Source organism: Paramisgurnus dabryanus, chromosome 20 (assembly GCF_030506205.2).
Source record: "Paramisgurnus dabryanus chromosome 20, PD_genome_1.1, whole genome shotgun sequence".
Classification (NCBI taxonomy): domain Eukaryota; kingdom Metazoa; phylum Chordata; class Actinopteri; order Cypriniformes; family Cobitidae; genus Paramisgurnus; species Paramisgurnus dabryanus.
Window position 1 is genome coordinate 30,250,747 of NC_133356.1, and position 23,044 is coordinate 30,273,790.

At 37.7% G+C, this 23,044-nt stretch overlaps 1 protein-coding gene and 1 long non-coding RNA gene across 5 annotated transcripts in view; one reads left to right on the forward strand and one right to left on the reverse strand.

Annotated features, from left to right (window-relative positions):
- rtn4b (reticulon 4b) overlaps window positions 1-23,044 on the forward strand; it is a 102,533-nt gene that overhangs the window by 59,133 nt on the left and 20,356 nt on the right. The window contains exon 1 of one of the 4 annotated variants that reach the window (XM_065250729.1): window positions 5,407-5,534. The exons of the other annotated variants lie outside the window; for them this stretch is intronic. Coding sequence (XP_065106801.1) covers window positions 5,486-5,534 — 49 coding nt within the window. The 5' untranslated portion in view covers window positions 5,407-5,485. Of the gene's footprint in view, window positions 1-5,406; window positions 5,535-23,044 lie in introns of those variants that run through there. 4 annotated transcript variants of the gene reach the window in all.
- On the reverse strand, window positions 21,132-21,941 carry LOC135732559 (uncharacterized). Its single transcript, XR_010526774.2, has 3 exons — window positions 21,881-21,941; window positions 21,534-21,589; window positions 21,132-21,443 (listed from the first exon to the last, which is right to left on the reverse strand). It is a non-coding gene; the product is annotated as an uncharacterized lncRNA (long non-coding RNA).

The window sequence follows — 23,044 nt, forward strand, 5'->3', positions numbered from 1 at the left end:
TTATTTAGTTTCACTAATTATTTTTGTTTCTCAGTTAGTATAATATATTTTAAATATCGGACACATTGCTCTCTTAATATCGGCATCGGCCATCAAAACCCATATCGGTGGACCTCTAGTTCCTTGGCCTTATACCAGCAACTTTTATATTTTGTTTTTTACTAACCATGCATAAACATAATTCCCTTAAAAATACAAACATGTGCATACATGTTAGTAACATAACTGTAACACAGTTTGTGCTGAATACAGTGTTAAAACATATTAATGGCTTATATGACCTAAGCAAGTGAAAAAAAGACCAATTGTAAGAGCAGTGTTTCCCGCAGCACATTTCAGTTCAGGCGGCCCACCCAAGCTTGGAAACCCTACCGCCTTAACTAGGTCGTCCAAAAAAAAAAATTCGCTGTCAAGTGCATCTCTGAGAATAGCGCGTATGCGCTCACACCCCGAGCAGGGACGCGCGCCACACGGCCGAAATGAGAAAGAGTGGTCCGGACCATCACTGTCTGGAGGATAATTAGCCAGTTGATAAAACATCTCGGAGAATAGCGTAGACGCGCTTCACATCACGAGCGGCCCAAATGAGAGACGTGGTTTGTCATGTCTGGAGGATAGCCAGTTGATAAAACGCATGTCCGTGAGAACTGTAAGTGGACTTATGTTTTGGGTTTATTTAAGCCTGGTATTGTATTAGTCTATAGTTCTTGCAAATTTAAAGTATGTTAGCTGGTGATTTTGTTGTTTGTTTTGTTGTTTGAGCAACCTGCTAGCTAAGTTTCACGTGCCTGTTGATTAGATATAATTGTTGAGCGCTCTTGTTCACTTTATTTATGTGCATTATTTACATGCTACAGATACACTCCTTTAAGATAATGTAATTAATAGTGGGAAATAATCAGTTTTTACAATTTTTGCTTTATCTATCATCGTTCGGCAGACGTTCTACAACATCTGCTTTAGTTTGTTTATTAACCCTTTAGTTTCACTTCATCATGCAGCTATTCACGTTAGAGGTAAAAACATTTAATTCATTAATAATCTAGTATGTGTTCATTTTCTGTCATAGTTTCTTCAAAATTTAGTTTTATTTGAGTGTTTTAAATAAAAATATTTTATTTTTCATCATGACGCCCCTTTGATTGCCACGCCCTCTGTGCTGCACACCCGCCCAACCCTACCACCTTAACTAACAAATTTTCAGCTGGAAACCCTGAAGAGCATGTTAAAAACTCTACCAGTGTCATCAAACCCTCAGACCCTCAGGGTTAATTAATAATATAGACTACATGATAGAATAAAAAGGGACTATATATACATTTTGATTGTTTATCAAAAAATGCATCAAACTGAGGAGAACAACATTTGATTCATGCTGCAATTTTGTTCCTAATGCATTGCAGAGCTTTCAGTTGTCAAGCATACACTGAGTTGATTTTAATAACCTTAATATACTTAAAATGTCCTACTGTTAGGATAATTTTTTAAGTATCAGATTGGGACTCCGTATCGGCTGATCCTCAAAATTAAATGAATCTGATCAGGAGCACTAAAAATGTGATCGTGAGCAACAAAAATGAGATCGTGACATCCCTAATTCATCTCCTTTTAGGGAACATTAACAACATTCCTTGCACATTTTATCTCATTCAACTGTTTCTAATTTGCAATAACATTAAGAAATTTGTCTTCTGCATGTTTGTTATTCCCAAACCAACACTTTGTGTCTTGTGCAGCTCGGGTCTGTGCTGCTACAGCGATTTGCGTGAATAGGCGCAAACACACAAGAATGACACTGCTTTTAATCAGTGATGATGACAGATTGAAACTAAACGCTAGCTCGTTCTGTCATCTCTCTATGCCCCACCTACATGAGGTACAGTATGATAAGTGCTAACAAAGATTACTCTGCAAACTCATGCTGAATATGTCATTCACTCAATTTAAAACAACAGTATATTCAAACTAACTGGTTTGTATAGCCTTATGTTAGCTATGCTAATTTCACATTGGTTAAAAGAAATTATAAATTTTAATCCATTTAATTCTACTTTTTTTAAATCCCAAGAATAAGTGCAAAATATTGCTATTTCTTCTATTGTATATTATTGTTTGTTTTATTTATTTTGCATAAAGCATTGTTAACTTAAACAATGCAATGCTAATTCCTATTTTGTTTCTTTTTTTAATTAAAATATAAGAAAGCGTCGGTAAGAATACCAGGAAAGTACCGGCTCGATAAGCAGAATCGTAATGGTAAAGGCTAATGTTATACATGACAAAAACAAATGTGATATACATCCATGTATCTGCTCTTCTGTTTTTCCCTGGAAAACACCATAAACTCTTTATTGAACTGCTCCATTCATTAAAGTTCTGCTGATAGGCCGCTTTGAAAAAACATGCATTGTGAAATATGCTATATTTGACCTGAGGTAATATTAGTGTTGTAGTTCTCGAGACCGGTCTCAATACCACTTTTTAAAGGTCTTGTCTTGGAATCGACCGGATTTTTACCCGGTCTCAGACAAAGAGGACTCCAAATTTTATTTCAAGACCAGTCAAGACCACAACTGATGGCACACTGCAAAAAATGATTTTCAAGAAAAAAATGTAAGTATTTTTGTCTTGTTTTCAGTAACAATATCTAAAAATTCTTAAATTAAGATGCTTTTTCTTGATGAACAAAACGACCCAAGAAAATAAAAGTCTAGTTTAGAGCAAAAATATCAAATTTAAGTGACTTTTTGCATAAAACAAGCAAAAAATCTGCCAGTGGGGTAAGCCAATTTGAATTTAGTGTTTAAGAAAAAGGTTCAAGATTTTTTGCTTACCCCATTGGCAGATTTTTTTGCTCGTTTTATTCACAAAAACACTTAAATTTAATAGTTTTGCTGTAAAAAATAGACATATTTTCTTGGGTAGTTTTGCTGATCAAGAAAAAACATCTTTAATTAAGATTTTTTAGATATTTTTACTGAAAACAAGACAAAAATACTAAGATTTTTTTTCTTCGTGAAAATCATTTTTTGCAGTGCACATTAGGGGTGTGACGGTCTTTATATAACCGTGAGACCGACGGTTATAGTTGAACACCGTCATTAGAACTCTATAACCGCCAAAACCGTGTTATTAAAATATTTTTTTTAAACATTTTGTATCATAAAGAATTTTTAAATACTAATTAAAAACAACTGTTAACAGTCTGTGTTATACGCCCCCTCACGTTCTCAAGCAGTGAAAAATACAGAGCGGAGCAGACAATGACAACGCGCTGACATACAGGACAAACCAGGTTACTTTTCGGTTACTTTTGAGATTTAACATATTAAACAAAGTCTCACCTTTCAAATCATCTCTTCCTTCTAGTTAATGTATAGCATCAAATAAACATGAATGACCATGAGAAGGAATGTTGTTTTAACCGCGGAAAGGCGTCAGTACACTCCGCTTTTCAAGTTCAAATCCTCCCATGCTAATCTACTAACTCTCTTGAACGCACATTCACTGCTAGTTGTCTTGCTGTTAAAGCAACACCAAAGAGTTTTTTTTACCTTAAAATAACGCTTCCAAAACAGTTTCAGTCGTTCATCCACTCTAAACAGGGTGAATGGCACTTTCACATTCGCTTTGCAGCCCTCTATCGGCCAAAACCGCACTAAAGAAGTTTCCAAACGTCGGGTAGTGGTCCTGTAGTCCGAGTGAAAACTACAAAAACCTGCTCTACGGCAGTCCTACAATCCAATCAGAGCCAGCTATGCCTCAGTATTTATGACAGTGGTAATGAACAATTACGCTTCTAACCTGTAGGGGGAGCAAAGAGCCAGAGTTCTTTAGTGTTGCTTTAATTTTAAAGAAACGTAGAGCAAGTAGCTAATCAGTGTCTAGTTTATTCAAACGCCGGGTGAGCACTGTGCAGCGCGTCTGCGGAGAGCGTTTGCTGCGCGTGGCCATTGTGCTTTTACACCGGCTGCGTTTAATAACAATCTCAAGTTCACATTACTTTCTTTTACCTGCATTTATGAGCAAAACCTCTTCTATACGCTTTTATCCACATTGTTTTCGTGCTGTTCTGGTCCGTGTAATGACAGATAGACACAATTACAGACATAAAAGCCCAATGCACAAATCTGTTTCTCTGAAGATTATTAAAATAGATGATAGATAGAGGATTAATTTATGCTGGGCAGAGAGTGACAGCGCAGTCTTCTGGCAACAGTGTGTTTTTTTTAATATTTCATTGCTTTCTGTTAAATTGTTCAAAGTTATTACTGTTTAAAACACACTTGGCATCACATTCATGATTTTATGGTAAAATGACACTTTCGCGTCAATCCACGAGCATTTAAACAAGCAAAACGCCCCCTACCGACGGTTATGTGACGAACCGTCACATTTGACTCACGTCATAACCGTCATCACCAATTCTGAAACCGGCACACCCCTAGTGCACATCACAATTTTTTTTTATTCAGGTTTGGCATATGATGTTGGCATTCTTTAAGGATTGTTTAAGTTTCTCCCAATGACAGTTTTTCTAATTTTATTAATAAAACACCTGCATTGTGCATAATAAAACACCTGCAAGTGGATGGCAAGCCATGGGAAGACAGTTCAGAATAAATGGTTAAGTTGATTTCCGCTCTTTAGTGTTTTTCACTTTTATTTGCTTGGACAAAGATAAATTCCCACATATCTGCAATGCCTTTGATTATTTTATCATCTTTTCTGATGGCATACACACACACACGCACGCACGCACTCACACATACACACAAAGACAACAAGTACCTAATCATATGCATATTCCACATTTTATCATAAGTGTTTTATTTCACTGACTTGCAATGGTCTTGGTCTTGACTTGGTCTCGGCCTGTCTTGGTCTTGACTTGGTCTCCACCCTTTAAAGTCTTGGTCTTGTCTGGGTCTCGGCCTGTCTTGGTCTTGGTTATGACTTGGTCTCGGTATAGGTGGTCTTGACTACAACAATAGGTACTATGTTGAACATTTTATGAAAGAGAAATAAAAAGAGGACGTGTGTCATGTTGTAATTTAATGTCAATTAATTGTGGGTAGAGGGTATGTAGAGCAGGGTTCCCCAAATCTTACCCTGGAGGGCCGAAGCACTACAGAGTTTAGCTCCAACCCTGATCAAACACACCTGAGCAAGCTAATCAAGTTCTTCATGATCACTAGAAAGTCACAGGTGGGTAAGTTTGATTAGGGTTGGAGCTAAACTCTGTAGTGCTCCGGCCCTGCAGGGCAAGATGTGGTGAACCCTGATGTAGAGGATAAAAGCTGAGCTTTATTTATGGTAGCTTACTATGATCAGCTGACTAATATTTAACATATAAATGGTCTGTGTGATAAAGCGTCCCAGTGTTTCCTCCTCCCTCCTTTACTACTCCACCCGTCTCCCTAACCTCTAGCCTGCTGTCATTACTGACACACTGTGCTTCTGCGTTCATATTCACACAGAAAATATGGATGATATGAAGGACTGCCAGGCCTCTTCAGACTGGAAACAGATGGGTAGAACAAACTCTCTTTATCTTACAGAAATGTACATATTGTAAGCGTTCATGTGATTGCTTCTGATGTATCAAATTGTGTCAGTAATGCTTTTGATTGCCAATCATTTGAGGTTAGTGCTTGGCTGGTGCAGATGGGCAAATAGTTATTATCAACTTACTAGCTGTTTGTTACTAGAGTCTGGTAGTTTGTTTGAATGAATAGGTTCTGTTAGTTGAAATGAAACGTAATGGTTTTACAGATGCAACCTTTGATACTACAGAAATGTTAATGGTGGGAATAATCTGGTCAAAGGGTTTGGGTGCGGTGGGTCAAATGTAATGGTAGTTTAATGATTTGCTTTATCTTGGTTTATCTTGCAAAATTGTCTGGCATAGAACGAAACTTTCCTAGAAACTGATTGAAAGAAAATTGTCCGCCTTCCATGATTATTTCTGGTGTTTTGTCTTTGTGCATAAATGTCTAGGTAAAGGTTGTTTGGTATTGTGTTCATGCTTTTGTTGTGTCACAATCACATTTTACTGTCTTACTAAGGTCATTGTGTGATGGGTCAGGACAGTGGTTGAAATAATTGTTTGCGATCTAATTGAAACTCAGTAACAGTACATTTTTTGAACACAAATCCTTACTCAAAGTAGTTTTAGTTCGGCCTCCCTCAACTTTTCCAGACTTTTCCAGAGGTGTCATCCAGCACTGTATAGTATAGACCTTTTTCAAGTAGACGTCACCGTTACGTCACTGCAAGCTGCGCTCACAATGCGGTGGCAGAAAAACAGTGGAAATGAATTAGACACGAGTGAAACGAGCAAGATAACTCACTAGAAAATGTCCTGTTGTGCTGTTAAGTGTCAATAGGAATGCCAAAAACCATTTAAAGATAAACGTAGGTGTTTATGGTTGCAATAAGCCCTTAAACGGACAGACTGGAATGAAGAAATCATCTGGTAATCTTTTAATAATTAGAATAGAAAATAATTGGAGAAGATGTCCGGTGTTCTGTTGAAGTCTGTTCCCTCTGTGTTTCTTATAGTGTTTTCATTAACCTAAAAAAATTATAAAAGTAATGTAAAGATTTTAATGGATTATACTGAAACGGCAATAATATCACCTAAATGAAACCACAGAGAAGGTAAGTTTAACACTGTGAAGCACAAGCAAACATGCTGAAAGAGGAACTGAAGGCAACTAAAAACCATCAGGATATAAACACCGGCTTATTTTATTGCATTTGGATCCTTACCTCCAGATAAAGTATTAAACTGGACTGATGATTTAAATGTTGTTTACTCACATGTGCGTTGTTAACTTTGCGGATTTTATGTTGCAGCACTGCTCCACTCGTTCACTTCTCCACGGACTGTTTGTTTACATTGTCGCGTGAGCAGCTACACTGCAGGTTCGACTTCATTTGGCGCTAAAAGCAGACCTCTTGGTGATTGTCAAAGTACCGCGAGAGCGATTCAAAGCAGATTTCTTCATGTGATAACTGCAATTGCTCTCACGGTACTTTGCTGTCACTCGGCTGTGGGTTCTTGGGGCGCCACACCAGTCTGCTCCCCAGTCACTTCTGCCGCTATAGTAATTTGATTTTCATACGCCGATCGGATTGCTCAGTTCAGCAGGAAGTCAAACACACCAAATATATAGACTAATATGTATATGCATTTCAACCTGCTAAAGTAGAAAGTGTAGCAGGCTAATGGTCAGTGCTTCACATCTAAATTATGACTAAAAGTTTGAAATGTCACACAACCATGCTGTTACACATTCATTTTTTAGTGGGTATATGGAAATCCTTGAAAATTCCTAGTGAGTATACGGCGTATACCTGTGTATCACGTAGACTACACCACTGCTTAGCTGTTCTGCTGGTGGGGTCCCAACATCCAAACCAATGTGGGACTACAGTTGTGCAGGCAATGCGCATGCTCCCTGCATGCAGGTGGTACACATTTTTATCACAGATGCAGATACACTGAGAGCGGCTCGCCGTGTGAAAATTTTTTCCCCAGGTTTTCATGGGAAGTAGCAAGTCTTCGAGTCAAAAGGTGGAAGTCCAAGTGAAGTCAATAGTCATTGACCACGTTTACATGCACACCAAAAATGCGATTATTTCCAATAATGCGAGTAAGGTCTTAATCGCAGTAAGATGTTTACATGACTGGAGCTAACCTCTTCACTCCGGTTTACATGCAGTTTTTATTTTCGGATTATTCACACAAAGTTCAATGCAGAGCACAAATGATGAACTCACATATATGGTACACTGTTTTAATTTACTTAACGTTACGTTAAATGACAAACACGTTGTTATAGATGTATTTCATTATCCGGTGCCGTGATGAAGATATAAATATTACAGTGCCTGTAAAGGGCGTTCACATGATATAAAAATATAGTTTTAAAAATCGTTTTATATTAAAAATAATAGCAGAGCTCACACAACAACTATAACGATAGCGATTTTGGCACATGATGAACGATAAACCATTGACAGCCAATCAAATCTATTTGAACTTGAAGTGCACGCGCACTTAAAATGCAGCAGAAAGCTCATTCATTGCTGAGGTTTATAACATAAAATTACCTCAGGTATCCAGCGCTGATGCTGTGAAATTTTTCTACCACACTGACTACGCCAAAAGGTATGATATTATTACACAAACTACTACATTCATTCAGTTGAGGACATCTGCTGGTTTCCCGCTGTGTAAATGCAACAAGAACAGCGTATGTACATATTCAGTGACATGTAAACAATTGCAAAAAAAGTTTTTATTACAAGAAATATTAGGTAATGCCGCGCTCGTTTTATCGAATTAGCATGAAGTTATCATTATGATGTGGTCACTAATATATTTATCGTTATAATTATCGTTATAATGTCATTTAAAGGTTTTATACACTGCTGTCGTGTTATTTGAGCTGTTTCTGAATGAAGGCAGACTGCTGACAGCGAGTCGTGTTGGCAGAGTTCATGTAAAACTTCCTAATGTCAAGATTAAAACGAATTTGTGCTTAAGGTGCGTGACTAAAACACACGTGCATTTAATTAGTGCGGTATAAATGCGATTAAAGCGTTTACATGGACGCATACTGCGATTATAAACGGCGTACGCCACCTCTTTTAATGCGACTTTACTTATTGCGATTATGAGCTTAATCGCATTATTTTTATCGAATTATTGCGTTTACATGAGGTTAAGTATAATCGCAGTATTGACAAAATCCCATTATAATCGCATTATTAGGGTGCATGTAAACCCGGTCATTGATGTTAAAGTCCAAGTCGGAGTTGCAAGTCTTTGTATATTTTGTCGAGTTGAGTCTGAAGTCATTAAATTCATGACTCGAGTCTGACTTGAGTCTGATGCTGCATCCGAAATCGCCTACTTTATACTATACGCGAAAAGCAGTAGGCGAGGCGAGTAGTATGTCCGAATACATAGTATTTGAAAAACAGTATGCGAAAAGTACCCGGATAACCTACTACTTCCGGTTAGATTTTTGCAGTGTGCATACGATGGACGCTTCACTATCCCATGATCCCCTGAGAGAGGAGTTATCCAACGAAGAAGAAGAGGCATGCGGCTGTTTTCGCACTGGAATGATGTGATGATGACGTATGTCACGTGATATAGCAACATTTTGGATGTAGTACGTCCGAATCTCATTCATACTACTAGGATTCATACTATACAGAACCTACTCTTTTAATGGCAAGTAAGTAGGTACTTCATCTTATTCAGTACCTACTGTACAGTATGCGGTTTCGAACACATGACTCGAGTCCACACCTCTGGCTCCGACACACCTGTCTGTAATTATCAAGCAACCCTGAACACCTTGATTAGCTGCCAAAAAGTTAAATATATAGTACAAATTAATACAAAATAAAATCAATTAGTTGTACTATTTCACTGGTAGTCATGTTATCATTTATTTTAAAAAAATCTAAACTGATTTTGTGGTGTTTCATGTGTGTGTGTCTGGGGCGCCACCCAAACTAGTGTGTATGTAGGTCAGTAAATGTGTTAAAAACAATGATCAGTGGAACCAAGTGAAATATCTGGAGAGGAAAAAATTAGGGCCGGGACTTTAACGCGTTAATTAAGATTAATTAATTACACAAAAATAACGCGTTAAAATTTTTTAACGCATTTTAATCGCACTTATTTTTGCACCGCGGAACATTTCTCATGAGTTTCGGCGGACCGATTATACTGGAGCACCAACTAGCGTTCATGACTTCACAACAAACCACAGTGAACATGAACCAAGAGGCTGATGAGATCGCTTTGGTTGGCCCCGTGGATGGGAATTTTTTTTATAAAAAACGAACGGATGTAAGCGTCGATAAAAGCATGGTTGTGTGTAAGCTATGCAACAAGGAATTCACATATCACCGCAGCACATCGAGCATCTCAATGCAAAACATACAGCAGCTAGCGTGGACATTAGCCCGACTCCGGGCACAACGACTTATTCGGACGGGATTAGTTTTACATAGGGATGTGGGGTAAAGCAAGTTTTTATCAGAGCTTCTCGGTGATTTTAGTCCAGTCCGAATGCTCCATGTCAGTAATCATTACGGACAATGTCAGTAAAGATTACGGCGTCTTTTACCTTCTGTAAAAAGGTCCGGAGAAATTACCTCAGGTAATACAAATCCAGTGCGAATAGACCAGCTGTAAATATACACGTAAATCGCGTCATTTCCTTTTAATTTGCGGGTTTCTTTTAAATATAAAAGCGCTTAAAGAAGCGTTTACTTGCGTTCTAGACGGAGAAACAAGTCAGTTACAAGTCAGTTTCTGAATAAAACACGACACAAACTTTAAAAAAAAAGTCAAATTTACTTCTCAGAGGCATGGAACTGTTTATGAAACTGACGTTCTCCCCAAACTGAAATTAAACACAGTGTTTCGCGTTTTCCTTGTCTGTGTCATGTTGTTTGCACATCTGATATCTGGAAGCAAGGTAACATGCACGTGAAGACGAGAGGTGACGCGCTGCGCCAACGAGTTACCCCTCCCACTTCTGAATGTTTTACAGAGATTTCTAATCCCGTCCGAATTGACCATTAATATTACCGACGTCCTGTGGTAAAATTACATTACGCCATCTACCCCTGTAAAACCAATCCTGTCCGAATAGGGCTCAATAAACAATATTTTGTTGCTTAAGCTTATGTATTCAGTCATTATTCATAAAATCCATGTAAAAAATTACTTCTTAATGTTCTCAGGTCAAATATTTATATGCGATTAAAATGCGATTAATTTAGATTAATTAATTACAAAGCCTCTAATTAATTAGATTAATTTTTTTAATCGAGTCCCGGCCCTAGAAAAAATATGATTTTATCCTTACAAAATCCCCCTTTACAAGACATTCAGTTGAAGAATAAATAAAGGATTAAGGAACTTGGACCAGATTGAGCACCAGGAAGTGATCGTAGTCGAGCTTACACTGTGCTTTTCCAGAAGTTATTTCAAACGAAGTTGGCTAACGTTAGCTGGATGCTATGCAAGTTATTTTATCATTATTGCATGATAGACTACTACTTAAACTTTTGTGGCGCATTTAAGCTGCCTTTGCGTGGACATGATGCTTAGATAATCCGGTATATTCCACGGCTAGGTCAACTTTATTGCAACATACTGGTCTTTGATTAAGCAACTTTACTGTGCGTATGTGAATTCGTCACTTTCCGGCGAAATTTGCCGTTTTTGATCCGAAATAGGTCATTCTTGTTATTCGTGTAGATCTGATGAGTTTTTGAAAATCAGGGGTGGGGGGGGTCTACGACAGGGTCACAATAAATTAAATTATGAAAATCATGTCCAGCTATTGTGGTAATGATGTTAAATCACTAGCCAGGTTGTTATTTAGGTTGACATTCATTTCATGCTTATACAGTTGACTTCAGCAGTAACTTTTTTAGCATTTTAGCTAAGCTGTAATGATATTCTATTTGGCTTTTTACAGTCCTGCATTACTACAGTAAAAGTTAGATCTCGAGTTTGTTTACGCCCCCCCCCCCCCCCCAAAAAAAAGGCCAGGTATACCTTTTTCCCCGTCCGCGCAGCTTTCCATGTATACTCCCCGAGGCTACACCCGGATGGACGCATTCGACACTATGCGCAATACAAATGATTTCTTATTCAAATTATTACTCTTCCAGGCCGTCAGGGCAGCACTAATTTGGCGACATTTACAGTACATTAAACAATTAGGATAGGTGAAGAAAAGTAGCCGATCCACCATTGCAAACACGGTTTAGAACAAACAACAAGACAACAAAGAACAGGAATCAAACATTATGGTAACGAACATGTTCCACAGCTTTCTGTTCTTGGAAAAAGTAAAAATTTAAGAAAAACGATAGTGTGTGTGCAAATGCTGTCTATTTTCTTAACCAACCAAAATAAACAAACCAACCATTATATCCTCCAAAATTTGTAATACTAAATATTAAACATTACCGAAGAAACAAACCAAAATATTAATTTAACGAATCAATCATCAAATCAATAATACGAGTAATATTTTACCAAACAAATCACTTAATTTAAGGACGAGTCCCCACATTTGTCACGACCGGCTCGAAGCCGTGACAAATGTAAAGGAGGACATAGTCAGGTTGGTACGTTGCAACAAAAGATATTTATTAATGTAAATATAAAACATAAAATAAAGAATAAAAAAAACCAATACCGACCCCGTCAAACACACGGATGGTTCAAGTGTCAGACAGAACCGATTAACCCAACTATAACATCAAAATAAGCTAAACAAAACCAAACAAGCAGGAGAACAGGTCCCACGACAAACAGCGTTGAGACTTTATAGAGGAACACGTGTAAGCAAATCTGTTGACGTGCCCTCAAGTCACACCCACTGACCGGTCTTAGTGGAAGTAACGAGGGACTCGTCACAAAATACACCTGAGCAAGATAATCAAGGTCCTCATGATCACTAGAAAATCACAGGTGGGTGAGTTTGATTAGGGTTGGAGCTAAACTCTGCAGTGCTCCGGACCTCCAGGGTAAGATTTGTGGAACCCTGATGTAGAATGTATAGCTTTGGGGTCCTCTTAGCTTAGAGGTGGAGTGGAGGGGGAAAGTGAGACAGACACATGACTGCTTGAAGGTGTGATGTTTGAAAACCAAATATGGGCTCTGTGGGAAGTCCACTATAGTCTACAGAGAGTTGTTTTTCTGGGAACACACTGGGCACCCATGCTCTGTTCTTTTGGGATGGGCTACCTTTAGTCTGGATCTGAAATTAGCTTTACAGTGTACTTTGGTTGGGAGTGGGCGGTGTGACAATAGCCCACTCCAGACATCCTTGACACAACAGCATACCCACACTTCATTCATTCTAACTGACCATCTCTACTGCCAACTCTGAGGAGCTGTCTAGAACTGAAGCCATTAGCAGTCATTGATAGTCTTTTATCTCACAGATGTTTGAAATGGTTTGCCAAAAACTTTATTTGTCATTTTTGTTGCTTAGAATTTTGAGTCCTACAGTATGTACTATTTCATTTATTTTTCTCTGTTACATTTTGCATTGACCCTAAAAAGTCTGCCTGTAAACCTGGAAAGATGTCTTTGCATTCCTGTGTTTCCACAGGTGTTGCCAAGAGAGTGCATTCAGCCAACATGGTGTCACGATATCATTCTGAATGCCTGTCTGTTTCCCATCATCCTCCATTCTCTCTTGCCTGTTTTGTGTTTCTCCTCACCTGCCAGCCATCATCTTCATCTCCACACCATTTAAGCTCTGCTGTTTTCTCCAGTCCTTTGTCTGTTCTAATGTTGTTTAACTTGTGCATGCAATACCAGTCTGCCTGTTTTGCTGTTATAGAATTAAAGTTTACGCACAAGCACATTTCCATCCACTTTCAAGCAGGCCCTGTTCACACCACTGCTTTTTTTATAATTATTTTTATTGGATTTTCATTGTAATACAAAAAGAAGAAGACATCTCACAACCACACCACTGCTTGAAAAAGTCAAGTTAAACCCCTCTCTTACTGACAGTTACAGACCCCTCTCACTTTTTTTGTTCGTTGCGAAACACTTTAGAGAGCTGTTTTTTACTAGGTATCCTCCTTTCGATCTCAGAATGACCTACTCAATGACACACAGTCAGGCTTTAAATGCAAATGACTTTAGCCTGATTATCTCATCATAGCAGCAGGTATTACAGCCTGCTTAAAGACATCTCGGTTTGGATGAATAAACACCACCTCCAGCCGAACCTCGCTAAGACGGAGTTGCTTGTTTTTCCAGCACAACCGACGCTACAGCACTGCCTATTCATTCAACTTGGCAACACAACCATTTCTCCTTCTAAAAATGCAAGAAACTTCTGTGTAGTGTTTGACAAACTGTCTTTCTCTTATAACATTGCAAAGATCATGCCGTTTTGCACTATACAATGAGAAAGATACGGCCATATCTTACAGAGCATGCTGCACAACTTCTGAATCAGGGCCTTGTAATCTACAGGCTAGACTACTGCAGTGCTCTTCTTGCTGACCTTCCTGTACGGTCTATTAAACCTCCCCAATTAGTTCTAAACACAGCAGCTCGGCTCATCTTCCAGGAGCCAAAAAAGGGCTCATTTAACGCTGCTCTTCATCTCTCTCCACTGGCTACCAATTGAAGCATGTATTAGTTACAAATCGCTACTACTCACTTACAGAACTTTCACTGGGACCACACCGGCATACTTTCACACATTCATACATTCCTACACTCCATCCAGAACCTTACGTTCACTGAATGAGCGGCGTCATGTGTTGCCTTCACAAAGGGGGCACTAAATGATGTTCCCGCTCATTCTCCTTCACTTGTCCCTGCTGGTGGAATGACCTTTCTATTGCAGTCCAGTCCGCCACATCTCTTGAAAAATTCAAAACACAATTAAAAACTGTCTCTTTCAAAAATACTTATTGATATACCAGTCCTTCCAGAAAAACGCTAAGTTTTTTTTGTGATTGTTGCGGGCAAAAATCCTTGATCTTGTTTTCTTAAAAAATGCAATGGAATATGCGGGATATTTATATAATTTTATGCTATGAAATTGCGGGAACTTTGCGAAAATTGCGGGAACTTGCAAAAACTGTTTGCAGCTTTTGCAGCTTTTCAGTGATGTTCACGTCACATAATCACGTCACTTTATAACGTTCCCATGGCACTTGTGTGAAGTTAATGCAACATTTTTCAACTTTCTGCTAAGATGAAATCATACAAGCCACGCACAGTGTTTCCCACAGGATTTTTAAAGACTGTGGCGGTGATGACGTCACACTAATTAGCATGTACTGTATGTGACGTCGTCATGTGTTTGCGTTTGATCGAGTGTTGGCATCTGAAATGTGTTTCACTTCTACTCCTTGATCTGTCACATTATATTGCATTGTAAGATAACTAAATGCCACTCTTACATATGATCTGTTCTGATGTCAGACATAAAACGAGTAGACTGTTGCTGAAATCCTAAACGTGACATCATCTGACAAAATCACCATACATTTACATTGAAGCCTTACTGCTGTTGCTCTTCTCATCAATGTATTGTTGTGTTATGAGCAATTTATTATTTGAAAAGTGAGTTTTATTGTATATCGCGTACAGCGCTGACAATTCGTTGCAAATACGGAATTATGTGAGAATAGGGCTGTCGCGGTGAAGTAATTTCCCTTGCGGTGATTTTGCGTGGCTCACCAGCGCGGTATGCTGTTTTACCGCCTTCATTTACTAAAATAAAATATTTTTTTTAAATCCAGAACAATGAGGTCAACTAATGTAGAAGGGTAGGCTACATGTATTTCCCCTTATGAAAAAAAGATTAACACAAGCTATACTACAGCTAAATATATTTTTGAGAAAACAAAAATTAATTGAAAAACATCATTTAGGCTTGTTAAGCGCAAATTAACAGAGCATCGGTCAATACAAAACACAGCAGTGTCTTAAAGAAATTAAAATTAGCCAGTATTTGTGCACCTGTAAATGTACAAAAAGAATGCAATACAGAAGGCAATGCATAATAATTTAGGGCATTTTTAATAATACATTAGTAGATAAATGAACATGTGTATATATAAAGTATGAAAACGAATATCATTATTTTGGCTAAATTAAGCTGGAGAGGTCATTTTTACACAGATTTGTCATCATTTCAAAACAAGCTTAAATGCTATCTATAATAACTTGCATTATATCCTGTGTGTTCCTTTGTCAAAAAAATGTAGAAATATATCAGGGTGTCCGCGGATCCTTAAAAAGTCTTAAAACGTCTTAAATTCCGTAGTATGAAAATAAGGCCTTAAAAAGCATTAAAATGTCTTAAATCCGGGTATCAAAGGTCTTAAAATGTTGTCCAACCAACACCGCCAAGAAGATTGTAACTGTTTTATACATGTTCGTCTCATGTGTCAGGAAAAACTGAATAGGTGGAATCTACTAAAGCACAAGTTTGCGGGGAGTTCGCTAAAGTGCGTGGACCGGGTATAAGCAAATGGAGAAAAGTGTGAGTTTTAGCTATGGGGAAGTGCACATTTAACTCTTTCACCGCCAGCATTTTTTAAAAAAGTTGCCAGCCAGCGCCAGCGTTTTTCATGATTTTCACCAAAGTTTAATGCCTTCCAGAAAATGTTCTTCTTCAGATATATAAACATACAATATACCAAATGAAAGAACAGACCCTCTGCTTTCAAACAAAAAAAAAACGTTTCATCCTACCTTGAGTAGTTCTTTTGTAATTAGCTTTTGAATATGGGTAGGTTTCTGTAAAAACACCACATTTTGAGCAAAAAGCAGAGATAATTCCATGTTTGTGACGGACTTTTCATAGAGATCCCATTCAGAGCGATCTTTAAAACAGACACGGACATGCAGCAGCTTGCCATAGGGCAATACTTCCGGGTTTAAAAAGTTGCGGAAGGGCGCCACCTAGTGGATAATAGCGGTATTGCGGAAAGACGGAAAATCTCGTCATTGGCGGGGAAGCGGTTTCTCTTAATTGACGAGATATCTCGTCAATGGCGGGGAAAGAGTTAATGAAAACTGGTTACTTAACCCTGATTTTGCTCCGTGGTAAAGACAAGTGAGCGTACGGGGTCCGTTGTTTATTTTGCAAGAAAGCTGTAAAACTCAGAACAATGGGCATCAAAGCTTTAGTGTCACGCATGCAATGTAAGAAACATAAAGCCGCTGCAGAAACCTGTTAAAAACATCCGGCATTTCTCCGTTCTGTTGTGCCTACAGCAGTAGCCCTAAAGAGCACCACGGCATGCTAAACATCTGCATCAGCAGTTTTAAGCACCACGGCTTCTGCTCCATCAGACATCCGATATACGTTTGGCTCCACTGCCAAGTCCAAAAACGAACGAAGCCTGTCTTCTTTTTTCTTTTAATGGCGGTTGGCACCTAGCTTATAGGTGCATTAGCGCCCCCTCTGCTCCGGAGGGTGGATCTACTACACTCTTTCCCTTACACCTGGTCTCATCAATTTAATTATTTCTATTTTTGCCATAAAATATTTCACTGCCAATGTTTTGTCTCAAGATGCACACCAGTAATGTATTTTGTAAGTTATATTTTAAAAAAAACCTCCTTAAATGTCCTAATATAAATAAGACCTAGTCCAGGTTTAATCTGGGTAACCACACCTAATATTTTAACATTGTTGTTACATAAAACCATGTGTTTATTTTATGCACATTATACATTATTTGAACCAATTATTATTGTCTCATCACTATTGTCATCGTAAATGCTTTGGCCCATTTAGCTCTATTTTTATTACCAAAAAATATCAGATTACTTGATCATCATCCTTACCAAAATAATTGTTAGTGAAATCCCTAGATTGGTTAAAACATTTTAAAATTATGTGATTTTAGTTAATTATAATGCTATTTTTCTTCATATATTTTATCATTGGGGATTTCTTAAAACTTCGTATGACTTTTTAGGTGAAAAACTTGTAATATCAGCAAAGTGTAAAAATCTTGTCTGATCTTATTCTTGTGAACCAATCTCATTTTATCTTGTGGAGCAAGTGTCTTGTCACACCCCTAGAAAATTCTGTTTTTGTTAAAGATAAAAGGTTCTAAAAAACTAATGGATGCATTCACACTGGACCCCAGATAGCAATGAGTCGGCGGACCACCGGCGGTGCTCTGGAGGCAGTAGAAGCGTCATGAAGGCGTAATCGCAAACACGTCTGACGGCGGACCGCCGGCGGCAGCCGCTTTTTAAAAGCGGCAGCCGGCTGTCTACCGCCATCAATCCGCGGCTGGCCCGCGGGCCAACCGCCGTTCGGCCGCCTTTATATTGAAGGCGGCTCTTTCGCGGCCCGTCGGAGGCAAACACTTTTTTCGAGCGATTTTCCCCCGCTTATTGTGTATATATATATATATATATATATATATATATATATATATATATATATATATATATATATATATATATATATATATATATATATATATATATATATAATTTACATAGGCTATTTCTAGCATGCAGTTTATCAAGAATAATGATTGAACTAACCAGACAAATTCCCATTTGGAGTTTTTATTCCACATTTCAAAGTACATTAACAGTCATTGAAACAAGATATGAAGAGCTCTTTTCCAAAACGCTATAAATCCATTTCAATAGTTTTCAGAAAAAGTACATGTTTTACCTAGACCTACACATTTTGTGAATATTCAATTTATACTGTTAAAATGGTTTTTTTTGCTCAATCTGAACATGTTGAATAATGATTATTAAATCAAACAACAATATTGTTGATTATAAATTCAAAGTTAATTTTATTTTTTTTCAAAACGCTATAAATCCATATATTTTTTTCCATAAATGAATGTTTTTTCTTTAAAAAACAAAAAAAAAAAACAAATAAGAGAATATGCAACATATACTGTACTCAGGGACTCTTCATACTATAAATGAATAAGTAAATTATTCATATTGTGATATACATTGGAGCCAGTTTGAAATAAACAGAATTACACATAACTAACTTGCTATTACTTCCTCCACCATTTCAGTTTTCTCCTTAGCAGGGCATTAGGAACCCCTTTTGCTTAATATTTCACCTCTCTCTCTCTCTCTCTCTCTCTCTCTCTCTCTCTCTCTCTCTCTCTCTCTCTCTCTCTCTCTCTCTCTCTCTCTCTCTCTCTCTCTCTCCTGCTCTCTCTCGTCTACACACAGCGAGCTCCCATTGATCTGCTCTCAATGACATACCATGTAACAACACGCTCATAATGTCCAATCCAAAAAGCACAACTTTACAGATGTCCCTGCATTGTTCACTACCGACATTTTGTACTTTTGCACGACATTGGTCAATGTATCAAACGCCATGTCTGTCTATCAGCAGGCTATCGAGCTATTCAGTACTTTTCATGTTACGTTAGCAGGCTTCTTCACAGGAAAAAAACTTTATCGCGAACGTACAAAACGGTATTAAACGAGCCAGTTCTGAAACGAAAGTTGTACATACCAAACACTTTGATGAAGATCGCCTTGCAAACGGGTACCTTCTCCGGGTGATGTATTAACATGACATTAATCCTCATTTTGAGTAATGAATGAACATAAACAAACATCTGTTCAGAGCGCCGCCATTGGATTGCGTCGAACGCTCATCGAGTTCTGATTGGTCGAGAGGATAAATCGCGTTTAGGCTAAAAATAGGCTCGGCGCTTATCGCGTTTTGGAAAAGAACGGCATCTTGTACCTACATTTTAACAAGGAAATTTAATAATTTGACATAAAACCTTCATGGAGCAGTGAATAGGTTCAGTACACAGCCAAATGACATGACAAACTCATTTTTTTTAAAAATGGCGTTTATCGCGTTTTGGAAAAGAGCTCTTCATATGTAAGAGCACTGAAATAAACAACTGAAAAATAAAAAAGTAATAAAGCCATGCAGGTTTCCAAATAAATTCTAGTAAAAAAAACATTACAAGCAAATTAGAACATTTACAATAATTGTTAATAATTTAGAGGTCGCTCTAGGATGAAAAGAATTAGGCTACCAGTAAACATTATATCAAGTAATGAGGATATTTGGTACCAAAGAACGTGCAGCATACCAAATAAATCGTCATTTCTAACAATAAATTATTACCACTTATCCTAGAGTAAAGCTCTGGACTAGAATAGACTATTATAATGGCACTGCTGACCTGGAACACAATATTTTCACTTTGCTGCAATAAGATCTGTATATTGTGAATTAAAAATGAACGAATACTTTACTGATCCTCAAGGGGAAATTCAAGGTTCCAGTAGCTTATAACACCACACACCAACATAAACAGAATGATTAAAAAAAAAAACATATCCACATGACTAAAAAAAAAAAGTAAAAGACACAAGATATTAAAACAAAGATCCACATGAATGTAATGTATAAGCATGAGGCACTTACAATCAGTACTTTATCTCGTGCACCTGTATAAAGGACAAACAACCTTACCATTTCGTATCTATTCGAGGAGCTGCCCTTAAGGCAGGGTCACAGGGAATTTGAAAAAAAAAAAAAGAGTAATTTTCAAAGTGAAGTGTGGATTGGTTGAGTGTAGTGTGATACTTCAGGATTCTTTAGGGTTCTTGATGTTACTGACTGCAGGATACAGAAAGGTTTCCAGTTGTCAGCGATGCTGGGGTGTCAGTAGTCAGCCTCGGTTTAAGGGGTCATCTGTGGGTCCCTCTCAGCTGTGTGCTGCCTTTTTCCGCCTTCACGGTCAGATGCTCCTTTCAGGTAACACGTAAAATTAACCTGGACAGCCCAATCAGTGGCATCCTGGGTTGCAGGGTTCTTCCAGATGGCTCCTGTAGAAAATACAGAACTGTCATTCCATTTGAATAACATAAGGCCATACACATCTACTTAAATATAAAAATCTAACTTACTTTGATAAAATGGTCTTCAGAAACAGGTCTCTAAAACATGCTTGATTCCCTACACCAGTCCAGGTTGTATTAACGGAAAGGTGATTAGAGAAGATACTCTAAAGCTAAAAATTCAAAAAAAAGTGTTACAAAATACATTTCTCTGAATTTTCTCATACATAAATGAGAGACGGGCTGTGGATTCAGACTGTATATGCAGTATACAAACTTAATTTTACTTTTTAGATTACCCTACGGCAAAATTAGCACACTTACAAATTGTTCCTGGAGCTTTTTATCCTGCCTCAAAGTGTTGTCAAGCCACGCCAAAAGTGAGCCGCTGTCATTCCGAAGCTACAAAATGAAAGGCATATGGTAATATTGGACCTACATCACAGACAAAAAAAGTAAAATTTAAGAAAGAGTGCATGTTCTCAACTGCTCGTTCACTACGTTCCCTCAGGGCTTGGTTCTTCTCCCTCACACTGCAAAAAATTATTGACTTACCTAGGTTTTTTTGTCTTGTTTTCTAATATTAATATCTAAAAATTCTCAAATTGAGATACATTGACTTGGTAAGCAAGTGGCTTAAGATATTAAGTCTTGTTTATTGAAATAAATGATAAACTTAAAAACAAGTCAACTTAAAACAAGTCAAAATATCTGCCAATGCAGTAAGAAAAATAAACTTAAATTAAGTTGATCAAGTTGAAACTGGAATTAAGTTTATTTTTCTTACTGCACAGGTAAATATTTTGACTTGTTTTAAGTAAACAAAAACCTCTTGATTTCCATCATTTATTTCAATAAACAAAACTTAATATCTTAAGCCACTTGCTTACCAAGTCAGTGTATCTCAATCTAAGAATTTTCAGATATTAATATTAGAAAACAAGACAAAAGAAAACTAAGAAAGACATTCATGTTTTGCAGTGCAGGGCTTGGTTTTCATTCTGGAGTCTCTAGAAATCTACATTATAAAAAAAAACAATAACTAAAGGCACTATTTTCAATACTGTTAAAACACTGCACACTAAGACACAGGCCTAGAATATACTACCTTGATAGCTGAAAACTTCATGCTGTACACGAGATGCTGTGCTCTGGGCAAGTTATCTGCAAGAAAATATGAACAAAACCACATTGTTAATGCCACTTCAGCTACTGGATTAGCAGCAGAGAGCAAACTTAGTGTAACAACTTTTAAATAAAAAATAAAAGAACTAGAACTTTGCTTAACCTCCGTGTGTACTGTAACAAAGGCAAACCAGCATGTCTTCGCTAACACTTGCTAGCCACTTTAGCTAGGGGATTAGCAGCATACTTTTTCAAACAAACGAAGTAATTTAAACAACTTATATACATGAACATAATCTTGCGTTACACAAAAATGAAACATGTACTTACTTAAACGATCGTAATTGATGCCTTTTGTCTTAAATCTGTATTCTTGATCCTCTCTTCAAACACTGAAAACGTGTGATGACGAGTGCTCTCTGGCAGGACACGGTATCTTCCCGTTTACAATTCTTCCGTCTTGTTGAGGTGCTGCCCCTCTCGACCGGTGGCGGTACTTCACTGTTTGTGCTTTAACACTTCAAAATTAATTTGTACAGATCGCAATCGCTAAATAATCCTTGTACATGTAAAAAAAAATCGATGTTGGAAAATAATGAAAGACATAAAGGAAATTTCCAGTCAAGTGCATAAATCAAAGACATGTAAAAATGTTGACCTAAGTGCATACAATAATTCGATATATTTTACATATATTACTGTATAATCGCTTCAGAGTTTCAAAGTAATTTAAATGTAATTTCCTAAACCTTCAAGAATCTGTTATAAACCCTACTGGCTTTAGATGCATGTGAAACATGCTTGAACTCACTCAGGGTGTAAAAAAAGGAAACTAACTGAACACACGTTCGTATAAACATAACTTACATATCTTTGCTTTGGAGCAAAACAACTATCCTATTGGATATAATTAACATATATAGGCTATTATGATTTTATAACCGCTGCAAATGTGAAAGGTAGTTAAAGTGCTGTCAGTAACTCAATGGCCAATGGTCGATTTAGAGAACATTTCAAAGCGGCTTGCCGCCAGCCTGCCGCGGTCTATTAGACGGAGGCAACCACCAGAGAAAATTAAGCAGTCGGGCAGCCGGCGGCAAATCGCAAGACAGGGGAGTGACGTATTCGGCGGCAAACGTTTCATCCCCGCCAGCGGGACACACCTATAGCCGACAGCTTAGGGCTGGCGACAAAAAGAAGTCCTGCAGATATTTTTTGCTATCTGGGACTATAAAATTGGACTTCATTGTCGTGATATATGTCTTAAATTTAATTCATTATGGTCTTAAAAAGGTCTTAAAAAGTCTTAAATTAGACTTGGTGAAACCTGCAGAAACCCTGTATATGCGAGTAAAAAAGTATAAAGCGTAACGTTTAGCTCACGCGGAGCGAAGGAAAAGCCGTTAATAAAGCAGACTCTCCGTGTATAGAGGATGTGATGAAACAGTCGAGTCGGCAGATGATCATCAATGTTTAAAATGTTTCACGCAGATA